This window comes from Zalophus californianus, chromosome 2 (assembly GCF_009762305.2).
Source record: "Zalophus californianus isolate mZalCal1 chromosome 2, mZalCal1.pri.v2, whole genome shotgun sequence".
Taxonomy (NCBI): domain Eukaryota; kingdom Metazoa; phylum Chordata; class Mammalia; order Carnivora; family Otariidae; genus Zalophus; species Zalophus californianus.
The window spans coordinates 117,147,014-117,165,023 of record NC_045596.1 but is presented as its reverse complement, the minus strand read 5'-3'; the positions used below and the strand labels follow the sequence as shown (position 1 = coordinate 117,165,023).

Below are 18,010 nucleotides of genomic sequence, written 5' to 3'. Positions count from 1 at the left end.
CATGACCTGAGCCGAAGGCAGATGCTTAATGACTGAGCCACCCAGGTGCCCCTGATTCCATGAATGTTTTAAAATCCTTCTTTAATTTTGTGGTTGGCCCATTCATTCTTTAGTAGGATGCTCTTTAGTCTCCAGGTATTTGAGTTCTTTCCAAATTTCCTCTTGTGATTGAGTTCCAGTTTCAAAGCATTGTGGTCTGGTAATATGCAGGGAATAATCTCAATCTTTTGGTAATGGTTGAGACCTGATTTGTGACCCAGTATGTGATCTCTTCTGGAGAATGTTCCATGTGCACTCAAGAAGAATGTGTATTCTTCTATTGCTTTAGGATGGAATGCTCTGAATATATCTGTGAAGTCCATCTGGTCCAGTGTGTCATTCAAAGTCCTTGTTTCCTTATTGATTTTCTGCTTAGATGATCTGTCCACTGCAGTGAGTGGGATGTTTTAAGTCCCCTACTATTACTGGATTATTATCTATGTGTTTCTTTGATTTTGTTATTAATTGGCTTATATAATTGGCTGCCTCCCATGTTAGGGGCATAAGTATTTACAACTGTTAGGTCTTCTTGTTGGATAGACCCTTTAATTATGATATAGTGTCCTTATTCATCTCTTATTACAGTCTTCGGTTTCAAATCTAATTTGTTGGGGTGCCTGGGTGGCTCAGTCGATTGAGTGTTTGCCTTCAGCTCAGGTTGTGATCCCAGGGTCCTGGGATTGAGCCCCACGTCAGGCTTCCTGCTCAACAGGGAGTCTGCTTCTCCCTCTCCCTCTGCCATTCCCTCTGCTTGGGTTCTCTCTCTGTCTGTCAAATAAATAAATAAAATCTTTAAAAAAATAAAATCTAATTTGTCTGTTATAAGGATTGCCACCCCAGCTTTCTTTTGATGTCCATTAGCATGAAGATTGATTTTCCACCCCCTCACTTTCAATCTGGAGGTGTCTTTGGGTCTAAAATGAGTCTTGCAGACAGCATATCGATGCGTCTTGTTTTTTTTATCCAATCTGATATGTGTCTTTTGATTGGGGCATTTAGCCCATTTACATTCAGGGTAACTATTGAAAGATATGAATTTAGTGCCATCGTATTGCCTATAAGGTGACTGTTACTGTATATTGTCTGTGTTCCTTTCTGGTCTATGTTACTTTTAGGCTCTCTCTTTGCTTAGAGGACCCCTTTCAGTATTTCTTGTAGGAATGGTTTGGTGATCACAAATTCTTTTACTTTCTGTTTGTCCTGGAAGCTTTTTATTTCTCTTTCTATTTTGAAAGACATCCTTGCTGGATAAAGTATTCTTAGGTGCATATTTTTCTCATTTAGCACCCTGAATATATCATATCAGTCTTTTCTGGCTTGCCGGGTCTCTGTGGATAGGTTTGAGCAAGTGCTTCTTAAAAGCAATAAGCTAAATTTCCTATAAGTTTTTATTGCTGATTCACTGTGTTTGATATCAGTTATTGCAAAAAAAACCCAGAACTTTTAAAAAAATAGAGCTTTGCTTTTACTAAAAATAGCTTATGTTAAACTACCACAGAAAAAATATGAAGATTCAGAGTATAAAAAAACTGACATATGTAAACCACAAACAAAGGGAGCCCTAGAGCAAGAAGTGAAGGAAAAGAAAGCTGCCCTGGAGAAACCAGTAGATTTGGAAGAAGAAAAGAAGCAAAGTGATGGTGAAACTCTTGAAACTCCTGAAAAAGGTAGGATAATGATAGGTAGGTAGGTAGGTAGCCAGCCAGAGGTAGGATAGTGATAGTGAGTTACAGTGGGGACCCTGGGCAAAGCTCGTAAAAAGAGCACATGATCTGGTGAACACTAGCTGTTGCACTTGATTATTGTCAAATATCTACCATCTGAATCCCCATGAGTCCATGACCGTGGCAGATGGGAGTAATGGCCCCTGCCTGGATGCTGTACCCTGAGCAGTTGTCCTGCTTACAGTTCTTGTTTTCTAGGAAGAGAGGGGTTTTAAGAGCAGGTGTGAACCCCATGTGTCGTAGCTGTTCGCAGGGGCTTTTCTTTGTCCACAAGCATGTAGATGAGATGGGAGGCACAGGCAGCATGGCCTCTGTAGGAGGGGAATAGGTTTAGGGCAGGTCATTGTGGCCACAAAATTCACACCAAGGCTTTTAGTAAAAGGCTATTGTTCATCAGATAGTTTATCATATCAAAAGAATAATTTAATGGCCCGAAAGGACTGCTGCACCATATGTCCCCTTTCTACCCTATCCTAAACTCCTCAGCATGTTCGAACTGAAGAACTGAGGCTCTTTGGTGGGTCTCCACTGAGACTTGCTTACTTATCCAGGTAGCAATATACTGTCGATATTTGCCAGGTGTCTCAAGTCAGGCTCCAGACTGAGCCCCTTACAACTTAAATTATGTCTTGAGCACTGTTTTTAACTTAATAATTGATGAAACAGTTGACTTAAAAATTATACTCTCAAAAAAATACAGATGTATATTTACATATGTACGTGTCCATATGTATACACATATACACATATAGATTTGCTTTTCATATTACATGTAGACTGCTTAAGAATTTCTTAAACCTCTCTTCCCTCAAATATGATGATTTATGTATAAAATGTAAAATAAAAATATTTGCAATTAATTTTTTAGAAATTTCTCATGATAGAAATTGCTTTTAAATATTGGAATTTAAATAAATTCCCTTGTTGTATTTAATACTTCTCAGTAGCAAAATTCTAATTCAAGTCTTTGCCTGTAATAAAAATCTGTGTTCTAGAAGAGGAAGGTGAACCTGAGGAAAAGAGCGAAGAAGAAATTGAAATCATAGAAGGACAAGAAGAGGGTAATAAATCAAATAAGTCTGGATCAGAGGATGAGGTAATCAACTCTTTAACAGAAAATAAACTGGATTTTATGTACGATTGTTATCCATAAAAATTATTTTAACAAAGCAGTCTGGTTTATAGAGAATTTTTTCAAGGTCCTGCTATACAAAAATTGGCCATATTTCTCCAGGCTTTCATAAGAGCCTCCATATTGTTTTTAAAATGTATCCATAAAGAAGGTAAGAAAATACTATAATTTATATCATCTTAATGCCTGATGAGAAACAGTATAAAGTAAGCCTGGGGTTTGCAAAAGAGAGCTGCATCTGTAAAAAATTATGACTTTGTTAGTCTGTTGAAAATTATTATAACTAGACCATTTGAATATTTAAAAGGTAATTCTGTTTATTACAAGACAGTTTTCTTTATATCCGTTATAAAAACATTCTCATGGTCTGAATAATTTATTGTCACATTTTGTAATATTTCATTCATTGGGTAGTTGAGTAGTATCTGCCTGATAGGGTGTTTTTTCTGAAATCTTTAATAAACTAGTTTTCCCATTAACTTGATATGTCTACCCCTTTCTGTATCCTGATATATAACAGAACTTTCTACGGTGCCTCTTTTTAGTCTGTTATTCTGGAATCAGATGCCATCCAGGATATGATTCAGAACCAGAGCTTTCTCTTTTTACCCAGCATGTTTTCTTTATCTGCTAGCCCTTAGGAGCTACGTGACCTTACCCCAGTCACCCTACTCAGCACCCTCTAGGCAGTGCTAGGCAGGGGAAAATCACAGTTTTGCCTGGCCTCTTGCAGATGCTGATGTAACCTTGCTGTTTTGTGTCTCTGAAGAAATCTCTCACATAAGTTTGTTTTATTGTTATTGTTTTCTAAAGCCTATTCAGTACATATACTTAGTTACTAGTCTTAATTGCCTTGTGAGTTCTTAAAGGGGGGGAACATTTTTTGGGGGGACATTAGTGTGAATATCCACATTAGAGGAAGCTGGGTGAAGATAATTTCTTCCAGGACAGAGTTTTAAACAATCATTGTCTCACCTGTCACTCTTAATAACAATACTTACAATCATTCAGTTGAATATGTGTCTGGTTATATTTTGCTTCACAAAACATTTTATGTACCTTTGAAAATATTTTAATTCTGTCTTTGTCTTTCAGTCTTCTTAGATGTCAGGGGGCTAAAATAAGCCAACGTTTATATAGTATGACCTTGAAAAATAATTATAACTATTTTGTATAATACCATATAATACCTTCATTATTTTATTTTGTTACACAATTTTAATTTACGTATGAGTGCTTATTGGATAAGGAAAGAAAAAACCCAAACTATAAATTTGATGTTTCCCTTCCCCTCTCCTAATTTTCTCAAGGTACTGTGTGTCATAAGTTCTGAAAAAGTTTCTGCGAATCTAGCTCAGCACTTCATTACTTATAGAACTATCGTGATGAAGTTAGTGCTTAATATCCCACAATGAAAAGATCATATAGCCTTTAATTAGCTATGACATTGAGATTAAATTCCAAATGATAAAATCATGAATTGAGTTGTTAGCAGTATTCCTTGTCAGAGGACTTTGGATAAGCAGAGTTATTCCAAAAATGTTATCATGCCAAACGGTGAACAAATCAAAACATGTTAACTTATGTCCACATTTTTGATCAGCTTCATGAATTAAAGAACACATATAAGGTAGCATTTGTTAGAACACGTATTTTTGAGGATAAGAAATTTAGTATTTACCCATTGTATGAAAATAACCATTTGCATCATTCTTTCTTCTAGATGAAAGAAGCGGATGAAAGCACAGGATCTGGAGACGGGCCAGTGAAGTCGGTACGCAAGAGGAGAGTACGAAAGGAATAAACTGTATTCGAGTATTTTTAATTCCTGAGCGAGATACTTGGCGTTCTAACATCAGTGCGCGAGAGCCGAACTTGGGTCAATCTGCACGTTTCTAATATCTAGCAATGTTATTCTTTCGGACATTTATTTTAGTCTTTCTTTTCAGGAAAAAAAAACACAAAACTTTGAAGTTACCTGGTCTTTGAATTTAGAATAGAGAAGTGGCACGTTACTTATCAGATTTAAGAGATTACTATCATTAGAAGTTACGGAGTTTTAAAAGTTGGAGAAAGTTTTGGTTTGTACAGAGCAAAATAAATGCAGCAGCTTTCCTGCTGTTGGAAAATCAGTTACTAGAATTCCCTCTTCAACGGCTGTCCGACGCTGTAACGGTAGTTCTATAATAAAATGAGAGTGTGTTCTGTTGTACAGAGCTAAATACAATAAAGTTTCTCTATGGTTGTTTGATTCTATCCACAGTTGGAAGTGTTGTATGTGGCCCCCATTTGCCTAGTTGTGTCAAATTACAGTTAGGGTCTGTTGTTCACTTAAATTATAGATTCCTTTAAAGAGGTGCTTTGTTGACAAGTCAACAAAACAGAAATGTCTAGGTGTCATTCATAGAATCACTGGTTAATAGTGCAGCATATTTTACATGTGAATGCAAAGATAATAGGTTCATCAAAATATAATGGTGTACAGATACTTTTTAAGCCTTTATAATTGTTTCATGCCAGAATGGCTTACCCTACTCAGAAGATTGCTTATGCATACATTGCTCTTGAAAATAAAATTTAAACATTTTTTCTCCTTTAAATTACACCCTCTTTAATAGGTAAATTATTGAGGGGGGAGCTTTCAATTATTTTCTTTTTTCTGGTCATTAAGAGATTCTAATAGCGAATAGATACCAATCATCATGCTTTGTATTTTTATCTTGCCTTTTTCCTGACAAATTCAAATCTATTTTAAGGCTGTTATCTAGCTTCAAAGCTGCCTCTAAAGTAGATAGTAGATATTGCTCCTCTTTTTAAAGTAGTTACCAGAAATCACAGAACTACATTAGAGTGGAGCTGTGTCATTCCATTTAAAATATGTTAAGGATTTTTTATGTTTGGGTAACAGGTTAGGCCCTTCGGAAGGGGATCTGAATCTTTGAGACCATGGAACTACTTTAATACTAACTATCGAGGGAACTTTACACTAGTTGGGTAATATTTTGGATTTCTTCATGTACATATACACCCCAACCCTGGGCAAGCTCCGACTCAGTTCCCACATGGCCCGCTCCCCAGTCACACAGAGCGCACGTATAAGGAAAATGAAACTCTTGCTTCTCTTTTTACTGAAGTTAAAACAAACAGCCAGTAATACTATTCACTCCTTATCTCAGAGAGTGAATTGAAAATAAGTGCTTTATTCTCATTGCCATGTACTGACTTTCATAAACTGGTGGTGGAAAATCTTAATAGTTAACCATATTTTGTGTTTATTTAATACTAACCAAACTTGCCACATCTTGCAAGGACACCCTTTCTTGCTTTGTATTTGGAACATTCCCAATGAACTAGACATATTGAGTGATTCTAGAGGAGAATGTTTCTGAAAGTAAACTACTTCAGGAGAGAAATCCTTAATTTTATGGAAACCTTCTTGCCTGAAAAGTGTCTTGTATGTGAACATTTTTTCCTAAAGATTTATTAAAGCTTTTCTTACTTTCTTGGTTGCAGATTCATTTTAAAGTGAATGTTTGGTTAAACTCCATGAGCTTGAAGTGGTAGAATCTGGGCAACCCGTTTTGCCAGCTCCCTGCTCCTTCCTGTGGGGATACCCGCTGTGGATGTATTACGGCTGATAGGTTTAACCAAAACTTAAACTTTTACATATCATATGTGTGCTAGATCCATGCAGTCAATAAAGCATAGAGTCTTCCTTGATAACAAGATGGAGTTTTCCTTTTACCACCCTATTCTTTGTTTAAAATGACTTAAATTTGATCTTTTTCTCTAATAAAGGAGAAAAAGAAGTGTATTTTGCTTTTCTTTATTTTAGTTGGCCTTTTTAGAGGCTTTTCAACTTGACCAGGCTAATGAGTTTCCTTTTTCTTCAGTATCTTTTTAAGATAGCCTCGCCTCCATTCATCGCTTCTCTAGGAAGACACATATTACTAGGATCAGTAGCCTTTTTGAAGTGTCAGGCCACATTTGCAAGAGACACAGGATGGAACTGCCTATATGTTACAATTAACCACTAGCAGTGAGTTTAATGTATCTTAGAAATTTAGAACAGTAATCCAGAAATGGTTTTGTATAGTCTTGTGACTATGTTTTGACTTTAGCAGGATCTAGGGATGAACTATCACATGGCTCATATCAGATAACTACTTCAGTCTCTTATGTAAATGACTAATAGCATTTCTACATAAATTTTAATAATCTCATCCCAAATTTTAGCTCCCATGCATTCTCATAGTACGACAGCTGTGAGGAGTTTCAAAAAGAAAATCCTTAATCTGACATGTCAGATGACGTAGGCTGATGAGAGAGAAAATGTATTTGAGAATGCATTTGGAGTTTGTCTCTGGAAATGCAAATGCACGGAGGAGCAATGGTAGTTTTAGGGAAGGTAGGCAATAGGATAATTGATCTTTTAACACCTAGCATACATAGTATCTTACCACATAGTTGGTTTTTGTTCAACGAATACACTTTTATGTTCTTTGTAAAATTTGGGAATATTCTCAAGTTTTGATAACTTAAACATTTGGCAAGCCATCTATAAATAATATATAAAATCTAAAACACAATGAATACATTATACAAGTGATTTGATGTAATACTTTCGCTTCTGTCATCCCTCCTCCCCACCCAGCTCCATTATAAGGTAAATTCGATCCTAAGGCCAACCTAAAGTTCTTGTTATGGTAAATTTGTGTTTAAATGCCATGAAGTCTCTATGATTTAAGAGAAATAAACTGCAGTTTTGTTTTTGGGCCAGAGTAGCTAAGAGGCTGTTAAGTCATTCTCTCTACTAGTTCTTAAACAAACTTGAATGTAAACACATTTTCTGTTCCTTCATGATTTGCAAGCAGTCTTAACTAAAGTTATCTCTTGGTCTTCGCTGCTAATTTTCATTGTTTCAGGAATGAAGAAATACCTGCATGAAAACCACTAGAGGGTGTTAACTCCAGAGGGAAAAACTGACCAGGGAAAGTGAAGAAAGGTTTTACTTTCTTCAGAATTAAGATAGTTTTGCTTTGCTTTGGACCACAAAGTTAATTTTGGATTCTATAATTCATCTCTCATTTTTCTTTTGGAAGAAGGACACGATCAAAGGGGAAGAGTAATGGACAGGAATAGAAATGTGACATTATAAACTAGTGGGGCTTCTATGCTTAGATGATTTTGGTAACTTTTCTGCAAAAATTTTTGTTGCAAAAAAAAAATCTGTGAAAAGCTAGCGTGTTTTCATGTTTGACACAAAAATTCATTTAGCAGCCAAACCTGACCTCCCCGACAGGCCTTTATCATACTTAGTATTAAATTCATATATTTGTTACAAAAATCTTTAATGTATTTGATTACAGGTGCTGTCCCAAACCATATTCATAATTCTTTATGTAATCTGAAAAATTCCAAATTCTGAAACATCTGGTCCCCAGAATTCCAGATAAGGGATTGTGATCTATATATAGTTAATTGGCTATAAATAAAGTCCAATGGGAATATAAAGAGGACAAATTCTGAACGGAATGCTATTATCAGTATTGAGGGAAATCCTACTGGGGGAGAGGTGGTTGAGGAAAGAGGTGTGCTGATTTTCCTGCCAATCATTCCACAGCATTTAGACTAGAAGTATTAAAGAAAAAATTATTCCGACACTTGTTAAAACAGTGAGGAACACTTTATTCTAGCTACTACAATAGGTGCCAAAGACTTTCACAGTAGAGGAGAGATACTTCGCTCAACTCCAAATACAGCAAAGACAGCTGGGATTTAAAGTCAGTGAGCAAAATCAGGGGAGAGGGAAAATTACTAAGGAGACATCAAAGGTAGCAGAATGCTTGCTAAACTGATTTAACCCTGGAAAACCAGGGTGATCAGATGCTGAGGGTGAGGGAATTCCCTCTAAACTGACTTAGCAGGATTCTTTCAAAAACTGGCATAGTCAGGCCAGAGAAGGGCCTATGATGAGGTCCAGTCGAAAAGAAGGCTCAGAAGAGCCTGGTTAAAGTTTGGTCATGGAGAGAGTCTATGTGAGAAGCTAGACACAGTCCCTGTGCACACTGTTTACCATCTATATTTCTAATACAGAAATTAATGGCCTGAAGTGAGATACTGTCATAAGGAAAACAATGTTTAGCATTGGCTTACCTAATTCACATGACAAACACCTGGGACTTGTATTTCAGGTAACATTTTGTCGCCTACTGAGCTGATCACTCCATGGGTAGCAGTTGGAAAAGTCAGAATGTGAAATGAATTGCCTGGTCCTTGATGTTTTTACATCACAAGAAAGAACTGACCAGTCTCCCAAGTGGAGATGGAATAGAGAAACATCAGATATTAGGAACCTCAAAGGATTAGAAAGCCAAGGGCTTCTGTACCCTTCTATACCAAAAAAGGTCTAATACTGTTTTCTTTTTGAGGTGTGGGAGGCTGAGGGGGAAGCCCAGCAAGACCTCTCTGTCACATGGTAAGCCAAATAAAGGGATCCATCCCTGCACTGATAATCTGGGTGTTAGCATTCCCAGTGCAGTCTTATTTTCAGCTGGTCTCAAGGTAGCCTCCACTAAAGAGGCAGGGTCCTGTGATGATGAAAGCATACTTTGAGAATTTGGTCTAGAAAAGTGCTTGATTGTGACTCCTAACAGGTGGAACTAGAAACACAGAATTTTTGAGGGGATTTTACTTCCAAAGAAATGTAAGCTTGGCCTTAAAACAATGGGCACCAAGTTCATGCCAGCAATAAGTGCACTACTATTTTCACAACTCCCATAAAGGGCAAATTCCCAGCATCTACTTCAGACAGAGCCACGGAGAGAAGTGGATAAGAGTAATATTCCAGAGTGGAAGCCATTGAGGGTAATGATGAACAAGGGAGTCTCTTGCCAGACAGCAGAATCAGGGTCTGATCAAGGAGCTTTTTTTGGTCAGAAACAGCACAAGCAGGGGGAGCGGCAGGCAGGGGGAGAGGGAGAAGCAGGCTCCCCGCTGAGCAAGGAGCCCGTTGCGGGACTTGATCCCAGGACCCGAAGATCACAACCTGAGCAGAAGGCAGATGCTTAACCAACTGAGCCACCCAGGTGTCCCAAGGAACTTCTTTATCATCAGGGATACACTCTTCTCAGGGTTTCCCAGGAATATCCCCACAGTGGCTTTGAATCAATACATGTTTCCCTTTATTCCATTTTCCAAGTTGAGAGGTTTTATTTGGGTTTCCTGTCCTCACCATACCATCATAAATGGGCAGACCTAAGGGTGAGAGGAAATAATTTGCCCATCAGTTTAGACGTCAGACTATTAGAAGCCACATCTACAACTGATGGACCTTGATGAAGATCCTGGATTTTGCGTTGAATCAGTAACTGGTGAGGAAGGGTGGAGTATGGGAAGAAGGTTGTGCACAGAGATTTAGTAGCAAGAGAAGAATGCTGTGGCTGCTAGTTGCTACCAAAATCCTCCATGTGCTTTTATGGTAATAAAGTGATAGCTGGAATATGGCTTCTAGCCAAAGACTACATTTCTCAGCTCCTGCAATCTAGATGTAACTAAGTCTCTTCACCATTGGAATGTAAGAAAACATATGTGCCATTTCCAGGCAGGCCTAACCCTTAAAACTTTGCATATGTGTCCCATGTAGTTTCTCTGTAAATTAGAATAGTGATTAGTTAGAGTGATTTAGAAGCCATGGTCGAAAATGGCAGAGCTATCCTCAACTCAAGTCCCTGAATCATTATGTGGAACAAAGCCTGCTAGCTTGCAGTGTTTAACCTCAAGACCATTAGTTGGGAGAGAAACTTCTATATTATTTTATTAGCGTATCTCTTGTTACAGGAGCTTAGCCTAACCTAAAAATTATAACCACCTTTCCCCTGGCAATCCTGGATCTGTCTCCAAATTCTTTGTTTTATTTCAAAAAGTTAACATATAATATCCTGTAACATTTGTTTTAATAAAAATATTCCCCTACACATACAGTAACTAGTACTTAAATAAGATATGCTACTTAACCCTGTGGCTTTGAACAACCCTGGATATACCACTACACCATTATATACACCAAGTTACTATATTAATACACACACACTCTCTGAAACAGCTTTTTATTAAACAGCAAAGCAAAATTGCAACACAATTTTAAATGTTTGTAAATTAGGTCACAAAAGGGATGCAAAATATTTGCAGTATAACTATTATATTCATACAGCTAAAGTCATTCATTGAATCGTACACCAGTACAAACATAAGATTATTCCAGGATTAAAAGCCCAAATCTAACAACCAAAACTGTATCAGTGGATCTCTTTTCCTATTTAACATTTTAACATTACTTCTGATACTAATTTTCTTACCAGATGGAATCTACAAACTAAATTTTTAGAAACCGTAAAAGAGTGACTAAAACTCTGCAAACCAAGTAGTTAGGTTTACAGAAAATTCTGGGAGAAGTGGTGAGATTAAAATACTGAGAAAATAACATCTAGTATACATGTAAAACTCTCTCATTTTATTATTCATGATTCTGATACTAATACACCCTAAAGGGATTTTGCAAAAGTTGATCTGCTGGGTACTACAAATAAAAGTTAAACTAAACTTTTTGTAACTGTTCTCTTCCAGATGTGGTTGACATAAGGTTAGTCACATTTAATCTACTTTCTCAGATATATATATATATATATATATATATGTATATATATATATATATACACACACACACACACACATATATATCTAGTCTGTGTCAGAGATCATACAAATCTGGAGTAAAAACATTTTGAAGTTGGTTACTACTGTTTGCCAGGTACCTTTCCCATCCTATTAATGTTTTTCTCAAAATTTTCTATTCCAAATGTATAAACAGAGCTCATCTTTCCAGATACTAATCTTTCTCCACGTTTTGTGCAAAAGGAAGGTTTTAACAACCAAGCCTTCCCAATTTGACAATTCAGTTGCAAAGAAAAGTCTTCATATTTATAGCCTCTGTTTTCAACTGATTAAAGAGAAACCAACAATCCTATCTTATTATTAACTATGAGAAGCCCTAACTGAGAAAGTATCTTATTTTAGTAAGTTTCAACAATTCAAGCTCAGGTTACTCTCACAGATGATTAACTATTAAAATTACTTTTACAAATGTAAAACCAATTTTTTCCTTAGGGGAAGGGAAATGGAAAGGAAGCAAATGGAGAAGAGGCACAACATGGTGGACAGGGTACATAAAGCTGTGCGTTCAGTACATGATTTTGGTCACTTTTCACAACACGGTGGTTATTTTCCTGTTATCTCTTACTATGCCTATAATAAAAGACAGTGCTAAACCTATAAATCAAAGCAAATTTGATAAAACATTTTCAAGTTTCATAAATATATGCATTTCTAATTATAAAGTCTCTACATTTGCACATTTTCATAGACTAACATATACACAAACTCATGAAGTCTTCCGTTATGCTCTTAATTTTGCCTAGATCTGACATTATCTTCATAAATATTCAATTAAGCCACAAACAAAAGTACTATAACTTTTTAAATCTATCCAGGTTTTAAAGAAAAAAAGATCAGCAGCAATTCCATAAAACAGAAGGGATGTTAATCCCTTACTTTCTTTTGCTTTTTGTGTCAGTTGTTTGAAAAACACTAGAAGCTGACATGAGGTTTTCTATATATTGTCCAAGAACTTGGTTTTCTGATTTTAGCTTCAGATTTTCTTCCTTAACTGCATCTACTCTTGCGGAGAGGTCTGTATTTAAGAATAAAAAAGTCCAGTATCAATAAAATGATGGCAATGACTCCATACTATAAAAGACTTAAAATTCATTCTTAAAAGAGATAACACAATCTTTAAATTTTCTGCTTTTAAATTCAGGTAACTTTAGAAATTAAGGTAAACAAAGTAAACTGAGTGCAAGTTAATAGCCAAAATTCTTAAAAAGAGATTTCACATTAGACTAAATGTTGGTAAATAGCATCTATGTTGAGTAGTTATTTCTTAAAATGGTTATTTCCATAAGATATGGACTTGGTTCTTAAAATGTGAATTTTGGTTCATGTTTTATCAACACAAAAACGGTAACATCTTTGTTAGAAATGCTTAAGAAAATGTGGCAGGCAAATACAACTCAATTTATACACTGGATATGGAAAGTCAGTTTCCAAGCAATTGAGCATTTTGTATTTTTACATTTGCAAGAAATTCAAAAGACATAGTTCTTAACGATCAAATGAAACATTATCTCCATTCATTAACAACTAAGTATTGGGTGCCCTTTAAGAGCCAGGCACTGTTCTAGAGGCAACTGTAACAAAAGCCCTGGCCCTCACAGAGCTTACATTCTAATGTGCATGTGGACACATGTGCATTTGGGGGGCTCCAACCAAGTAGCACTCAGGAGAAAAAAGAAGGGTAAGAGTCGCAGGAAGCAAAAGGGAAGTTGTCTTTTTATATTCATATAGTCAGCGATATTTTGATAAAGGGAATTTGACCAGAGACCTAAAAGAAATGAGGGAATGAGCCATCTAGAATGCGAACACCTAAGGGAAAGGGATTGAAGCAGAGAACAGCAACCACTAAGATGGTCAGTAGAAGTGTGCTGAAAGAACAGCACGGAGGTCAGTGTGTGAGGCAGAATGCATGAGGTGGAGAGTGGGACATGACTGACTCTGAAAGGTAAAAGGAGGTAAGAGATCTCCAGAGTAACCTGGCTTTTATTATCTGTGAAACGGGAAGCCAGTGAGATGACGTGATCTGCTCACCCTGCTGTTCAAACAAAACAAAACAAAACACCCACAGCCTCTTAATTTCATTAAAAACCAAGATGTTTCAGTGGTAGTATTAATTTTATGCAAGACACTCAGAAAATGAAAACACTCAGATCAACCCACTTTTAATCTCTGAAGCTAAAACATTTTTAAAGTAAAAACTTCAGTATAAGCTTTATTAAAGTGGACTTAGTAATAACACAATGCAGGGGCTTAAGGGGCTCTCATATCATAAACAGCATTACATTAACCCCAGAGGGATGCATAGGAACACTATTTGACTTTCTTATCGAAGCACATCTGTTCTTTAAAATCACCAGCCAAAGCTGCAGGCAGGCAGGAAAAGAAACTATTGAAATGGACTTTGAAGTTTATACTTTTAAAAACTGGGGACATGCTAACAAAATTTAGCAAAACAAATGCTTACAATTTCAACTAATTAGATATTATTCAAGAAAACTACAAAATGCAAGCTAACCTTCAAGTGTGTGTTGAAGTTCCAACACTTGATTAATAAGTCGTGTTTTTTCCTCCAGTTCCACCTGATTTTCAGCATCCACTGCTGTAATACAAAGGTTCAGATTTACTATTAATTAACATTAGGTACCATCTGTGTAGTGTAGCACTTAAAGATATGCAAAATTTTTGATATTCATTATCTTACTTGACTTAAACAAGAGCCCTGTAAAGGAAAAAGTTAGATGCCCACATGGCAGATAAGGACACCGAGGTGAAGATAAATTGTTTTGCCATTATCAATCCTTTCTAGATCTAGAGAGGATACAAGTAAGTAAATTAGCCAAATCCAAGCCTCTAAATATTGCTTCACTGTTCTTTCCATTGCTTAATTAAGCCAAAAGCATCCACAAAACCAGGAACGCACAAAAAGGAAAATAAAGCACATACCATCCATGTCAGCATTCATCATCTCGGGTAACAAGCTTTTGGGTCTTGGGTACAAAGTCCTTGATGAATGGTCTGCAATAAGAGAAAGTTAGAAACAAACATATAGCAATAAAATACCACTGTACATTTATTAAGTTTTTTAAAGGAGATAATGATCAAAGTTATGGAGGAACAAATACAAAATATTAGAAATTTTAAATATGTTATCTTCTTGGAAAGCAGTATGGTAATAACTTATATTCACAAAAACATTTAAATATTTTTTAATAAGCAGTTTTGCTCTTGGAAATTTAGCCTAAGGAAAATTACAAAGAAGGAAAAAAATTATATACATAAAATCTTCACTTCAACCTTATTTACAACCCATGAAATTGGAAACAACAGAAACTGTCCATTCAGAGTCTGGTTAATAACTGCAGTTTCTAATCTAGAGGCTACTAAAAATAATTATGATGACTATAACATGGAAGAATGTTTACAAAATTGTGTATTCACTGATGTAAATTATGTAAAATACACATAAATACAAATAAAGAGAATGGCAAAATGAAAAAAGCTCTTATGTTAAGGATGATGGGGATAAAGACAAATCTCTTTAAAAATATTTTTCATTATTAAAGTATTACTTTACAGGAGCACCTGGGTGGCTCAGTCATTAAGCATCTGCCTTCGGCTCAGGCCGAGCCCCATATCGGGCTCCCCACTCAGCGGGAAGCCTGCTTCTCCCTCTCCCACTCCCCCTGCTTGTGTTCTCTCTCTCTCTCTGTGCCTCTCTCTGTCAAATAAATAAATAAAATCCTTAAAAAGTAAAAATAAAAAAAGTATTACTTTACATGTGCTGTTTAATACTTTTAATTGATAAAGTTCAAGAGAAAAATACTAGCTATCTGAAACACTAATATGGGAAAAATGAAAAATATCAACTTGTTACCTCCTGGTTATGGTTAAAACAGATTAATTAGGATGTGTATAAGGAAATAAATATCAACATTTTATTGTTTCTGTAAAAGATTCCAAAATATTGGGGCACTTGGGTGGCTCAGTTGCTTAAGCATCTAACTCTTGATTTCGGTTCAGGTCATGATCTCAGGGTCATGAGATTGAGCCCCGTGATAGGCTTCACACTTAGTACAAAGTCTGCTTAAGATTCTCTCTCTGTCTTCTCCGTCTGCCCAACCCTCCACCCCCAGGTGTGTTCTCTCTAAAAGTTTCCAAAATATTAAAACATAAAATTCCTGTGAAACATGTTCTGCTCTATAGCTAATATTCATTTCATATTCAGTGTGCTCAAGATTTTTAAATAAGCCAGATTATTACTGGAAACAGATCTGGTAAGCAATCTAATCTACTCACTGAAGCAATTTAGACCTGTCAATATTGTTACTCTTTCAACAAATTATTTATAGAGCACCTTCTATACCAAAGCATTCTTATGCCTCTATATGCTAAATAGTAGAACCCCGACCTACTGAACAAGGATGTCTACATTCTAGAACTAGAATCCTGAGTTTTCAGTGTATTGAATATTCCCTCACAGTTTTAGTTAATAAAATTGTGTGACATTTCAGATACTAGCATGAACGTGGAAATAAAATGCTCAGTGTATGCATAAACCACCTCTGAAATAAGAGATCACTTGTTGGTCTAAGAAGAAAGACATTAAACATCCTTTATATAGCATTATTAAAGAATTAGCTAGCTACAAATGCTACAAAACTGACCTAATGCTTAATAATTATCTACTCTGAGTCTTCTAGCATCTTTCTACTTATCTAGCATTAGAGCTACTTTCCCTCAAATTGTTTGCACATGGCTTTAATTCTCAGGTTCTTTGTACTTCAGAGAAAGTTCACACATATATATGGGATATAATATGTATATATTATATACATATTACATCTGCATTATACATATGTAACATATTATGTACATATGTAATATGCATATAAACTTTTTCTGAAGTACAAAGAACCTGAGAATTAAAGCCATGTGAAAAAGATGTAATATATATAGTTGCATATATATTATATACTATATGTAATATATAAACATAATGTATATTAATATGTAATACATTTTAGTACATCTACATGAATCCAAGTAGACTGATTACTAAAAATCTCTTCAAAAATTCTTTATATTATTCAACTTCAAAAATTATCCCTCTCCATTCAGTCAACAACATATTGCTTTATACGTGAAGAGGAGTGTTGGCAGTGAAAACTTTATTTGGCACTTGACATAGCGAAGAGCACTTTTCCTACCATTTCAGCTACTGACTTGGCTAACACAGGTCTGGGATGGATGACATAAGCAACAGCCAAAAGCAAAAGTGATCCAGGGAGTACTCAGCAACAGTAGCCTGCAGCTTGGCTATTTCTCCTGCTAAATAATATACAAAAGCACTTCAAAATCCTAATATTTAGCGTTTTTAAGAATACAAAACAAAATTTTCATGACAGCTGAGAAGAGTTATAAAATACACAAGCAAAGCAACATGTAATCATGCAATCAATGCAACTGACTTTGAAATCAGGTTTAGTATAGGGATGTGGAATACTTCTTTTGCCTATGTTTCAGTCTAACACTGAAATTAAACCAAAAAGTCTTCTACAAAAGTAAAGTGTTCCAAATTGATCAATGTAATAATGAAGCCAGTTTCTGAAATTTTGGCCACAAGGAACCCAAACAATAGAAAATCTTTGTATGGTTTATCAACAGTTTGACTTCATCTGAAAAAATGAAAGAAAAAAAGGCAGAAAAATGGGGTGGAGGAGGCTTATGAGAGGGAAAATGAAGCTTAGAAACACACATTGAAGACTGGGGTGGAGGCAAGAGCACAAAAGCCCACCCAGTGGGCACAAGGACAGTGCTGTGCAATATACAACACAACCCAAGAGAACACTATTCACATCATAGTCTGTGTAAGATGGCACCTCGAGGATTATACAGTGCAAAATCTGCTAACTCTATGTGGCAGCCCTGTGCAAAAGGGTATTCATGACTCTTCAGTGAGGCAGACAAGAGCATTGCCAGCTATCTCTGCACAATAAGAAAGACAAATAGCAATTTTCTCATATTCTGCTGTGATTAAACAGGCTAGCCTCAAAATGCTATTCTTGTATATATTCAAGGTCTTCCAGTAAATTTAGAGTAATAAGCTGACTTATTATACATACATAAATCAGAAGGTTGAGTTTATTTTTTTTTAAAGATTTTATTTATTTGACAGAGAGAGACACAGCGAGAGAGGGAACACAAGCAGGGGGAGTGGGAGAGGGAGAAGCAGGCTTCCTGCTGAGCAGGGAGCCCGATGCGGGGCTCGATCCCAGGACTCTGGGATCATGACCTGAGCCAAAGGCAGACACTTAACGGCTGAGCCACCCAGGCGCCCCTCATTGAGCTCTTTAGATCAAAGTATTTTAGCCACAGATTTTCTTTC

At 36.1% G+C, this 18,010-nt stretch overlaps 2 protein-coding genes across 3 annotated transcripts in view; one reads left to right on the top strand and one right to left on the bottom strand.

Annotated features, from left to right (window-relative positions):
- The window catches only part of CLGN (calmegin), a 54,143-nt gene extending 48,982 nt beyond the window's left edge, over positions 1 to 5,161 (top strand). The window contains exons 13-15 of the mRNA XM_027600389.1: positions 1,538 to 1,706; positions 2,759 to 2,859; positions 4,619 to 5,161. Of these exons, the coding sequence (XP_027456190.1) occupies positions 1,538 to 1,706; positions 2,759 to 2,859; positions 4,619 to 4,699 (351 nt within the window). The 3' untranslated portion in view covers positions 4,700 to 5,161. The remainder of the gene's footprint in view (positions 1 to 1,537; positions 1,707 to 2,758; positions 2,860 to 4,618) is intronic.
- Positions 5,162 to 10,986: 5,825 nt separating this feature from the next.
- SCOC (short coiled-coil protein) overlaps positions 10,987 to 18,010 on the bottom strand; it is a 37,104-nt gene continuing 30,080 nt past the window's right edge. For both annotated transcript variants that reach the window (XM_027599795.2, XM_027599794.2), the window contains exons 2-4: positions 14,569 to 14,640; positions 14,141 to 14,224; positions 10,987 to 12,643 (exon numbers count right to left, since the gene is read on the bottom strand). In XM_027599795.2, the coding sequence (XP_027455596.1) occupies positions 12,501 to 12,643; positions 14,141 to 14,224; positions 14,569 to 14,640 (299 nt within the window). In that variant the 3' untranslated portion in view covers positions 10,987 to 12,500. The remainder of the gene's footprint in view (positions 12,644 to 14,140; positions 14,225 to 14,568; positions 14,641 to 18,010) is intronic.